Source organism: Populus nigra, chromosome 5 (assembly GCF_951802175.1).
Source record: "Populus nigra chromosome 5, ddPopNigr1.1, whole genome shotgun sequence".
NCBI classification, from domain to species: Eukaryota; Viridiplantae; Streptophyta; class Magnoliopsida; order Malpighiales; family Salicaceae; genus Populus; species Populus nigra.
In genome coordinates, this window is record NC_084856.1 from 7710034 (window position 1) to 7713378 (window position 3345).

At 32.9% G+C, this 3345-nt stretch overlaps 1 protein-coding gene across 1 annotated transcript; it reads right to left on the reverse strand.

The window, feature by feature from the left end:
- Window positions 1–1757: 1757 nt before the first annotated feature.
- LOC133694349 (non-specific lipid transfer protein GPI-anchored 31-like) lies at window positions 1758–2921 on the reverse strand. Its single transcript, XM_062115846.1, has 3 exons — window positions 2567–2921; window positions 2449–2475; window positions 1758–2026 (listed from the first exon to the last, which is right to left on the reverse strand). The coding sequence occupies exons 1-3, from the start codon at window positions 2919–2921 to the stop codon at window positions 1758–1760; spliced, it is 651 nt and encodes a 216-aa protein (XP_061971830.1).
- Between the last annotated feature and the right edge of the window lie 424 nt (window positions 2922–3345).

The following is a 3345-nucleotide window of genomic DNA, read 5'->3' on the forward strand; positions in this document are numbered from 1 at the left end:
TGATAGAGAATAAATTGAAGATAACCACAAAATTATTTTAAAAAAACAATAATGTTGAATACTAAAATTGTAAAAGAAATTGAGAAAAAAAATTCCCGAACGACATGAACTTGTCAAACTTGTTACTCATAGCAATAGACTTGAAGCATCACAAATTAAAAAGCTCTGAAACCATACGCTCATCAAATCAAAGGCTAAAAGATGAAACATGAGGGAAAAAAAAACGAAACCCATTCCCCATCAAACAAAAATTGTGATTAAAAGAATAAGGGAGAAAATTGAAATAAAATAAATTTGAGGGTATCAAAAAAATTTAAATTGGAGGGTTAATTTAAAAACAATTAAACTTTAACAAAAGAGAAAATAAATCAAAAGAATGAGCGGTAAATTGAAAAAAATAAAAAAAACATAAACTTTGATTGAAGGATGATATTGAAAATTAACAAAACTTTAACAAAAGAGCCCAGGAAAAAAAATCAGAAATCAAAAGAATAATGATTGAATTAGAAAAAATAATATATGACAAATTGTAATTCAATGATTAAATTAAAAATAATTAAACTATTATAATAAGACAAAGGATAACAATAAACAATAAAAAACAAAAGGACTGAAATTGACAAATTTAAAGATAAAAAGGGGTAAAGGTGCACTCTCTCTAGAAGAGAAAGAAATAATGAAGAAAAAAAAGAAACGACCATCGGTAAGAAACCAACCATAATACATCGACATGTGCTGCCTTAGAAGAAAGAGGATACAACAACATATTCAATATCACGGTGAAAATGTAGGTTTGGCCACTGGTTAGGTCTGCACGCGCCCTCCAAACACCGTGGATGACACCTACGTACTAACTAGCGCGTGAACGTGATGCGACAACACCTTTTTCGAATAAAATAATTGTTTCCCAATATAGAAATATTAGAATGCCCTTCATGAACCTAAGAGTCACAAAAAAACCATAGTGAAAGTACACAAATACCCTTAGACACATGCCTTGATTTTTGTCTTTTCTAAAGGTATAATAATAGTATTTCTATTGTATTTCAAACTATAAAAAACCAAAACAGCCCTCAGTCAATAACTAATTTTTTTTTTTAACTTCAAGGGTAAATAAGTATTTTAATTATTTCAATGTTTTTGAAAAAAACTAAAAAACCCATAGGCAACAGCTCAAGAAATGGTTAAATTTCGGGACAAAACCATATTTTTACTATATAAAAAATAAAAAATACTAACATATCCCTAAACAACCTTTCAATGACTAAAAAACCAAAACACCCTCAATATCATTATTATTTTTTTTCAACTTGTGGATAAAAGAGTGATTTTCTTATAGTAATTTATAATAAACTATATCTACAGCTACATATTTTAGAGTTTTTGGTATTTATAAAATTTATGGTTCACTGATTTATGCAGCGCGTAAAATTGGGTTAACACATAAATGTGAATTATGATTACATTTTTCCCTATCTAGATTTGATTTTTCTTATCATTTTAACTTCCAAAAAGATAATATATATATATCACGAAAGATACTAAATTATAGAAAAATAAAGCATTCTGAATTTAAAAGGGCCTAATAAATTTTATTACAAGTAAAAAACAAAAGTCAAAATCAAATTCAAGAAACCAAAGATTTACCATGTGACAGAACAAGATCAGAGGAAGGCATCCTATCAAACATGGCCAAGAATTAAAGAACAGCCTAAATAATAAAAACAGCAAAATAAAAGTCACCGTCTAATGACATTCTAAACCCACAGGAAAAGAAGAGTGGAAGCAACAGCGCAGCTAATGAGAACCGAAAAGGGAGCAGGGATAGAATATGCCATCCCTTTCGCTGGTGCTTGTGCTGGAACTTCAATAATTACTGGAGCTGCTGCTGAAACCCCATTATCATCACTGTTCGATGGTGCCGGAGCTGGGGCTGAAGGTTGGTTATTTGTTGGTGGCTCTATAACAGGATACGGTGGAGATTCTGTCGGTGGAGCTGGCTCTGGAACGGAGGATGGAGGGTTAGCTGCATAAACATTTTCCACAAAATAAAAATGTTTAAGCTGTCGTAAACAATAATTAACAGGGAAAAGAATTTCCTTTACAAAAGAGTTTAAATAATTAAATATTACGGGGCGTGACAATATAATCAGGAGCTTGATGATAATCTCTGCTCTACACTACACCTTTTCATCACTTTAAATTCGTTGATTTTTTTTTAAAAAAAATTCATTGTTCATGAAAGGGCCCGCGGGCTTGTTATCTTATTTGTCAAATTAGGAAACATTAAATATCCAATTCCAAATCCCACGCCATTCATGTCTGTCTGTTTTACTAGCTGAATACACACAAAGTAGATCTTTCATGTTGTTAGTTATCATCAAAGGAAAGCAAGATAGAACAATTTCAGATTGAAATTGCGAAAAACTTAATCCAAAACTTACGTACCAGGTCCACCGGTAGCAGGCACAGAGACTGCATGCAAAACAAACACATCATCAAATAGATAAATAATCAATCAAATAAAACATGCTAAGAAAAACGATCCAGGTATTAGATTACTCACTGCCACATTTACTAAGAGGAGGAGCAGAAACTCCACACTTAGAAGATAAAGCTGCAGCCCTGGTAAGATTCAAAGCAACGCCAAAATCTGCACTATGCTTCAATGCAAAACATAAGCACTCAGCATCCAGACTAAGCACTGCTTCAAACCCAGCACAGCAAGAAGCAGTGGGCTTCGCCGCTTCGCTACCATCCGACAAATAGGTTATACAATCCAACATGTCAAATGCCACATCGGTACAATCTGCTGATGGTGACGGTGCTGGTGATTTCCGAGGTGATGATTCATGGTGAGCACTGTTTGCTAGCACAGCCAGTGTGGCCAAAATGCAACCAATGAAGAGACTTCTCTTCATTTTTGCTGTTGTTTCTAGGTTGAGGGTGATCTAGAGAGGCTATAATTAAGAAACGAAAATAAGAAAAAGTGTGGGTGTCTAGGGTTTGTTATGCTGGTTTATATTTATCACTTTAAATAAATAACTTAAAAATAAATTATATTTGAGAATCTCCATGAATCTCTCTACCAGTAGTTTAAATTCCGCTTTTATTTTGGGATTTTAGTTTTACACTTTCTAAATTTTAACTTCTCATCATCTATTTAAGTAAACTAGTGTTCTAGTAACCCTAGAGTTCTTGTACCTTTAGATGATTACTCCATCCATACAGCATCACAATATCACCTGAAACACCTAATCTATGCATTCGCACCAACTAATGCGTCTAATTTTCAACAATTTTTCCAGGATTGCTAAACAGGATAGCAAGGAGAACAACTCCACT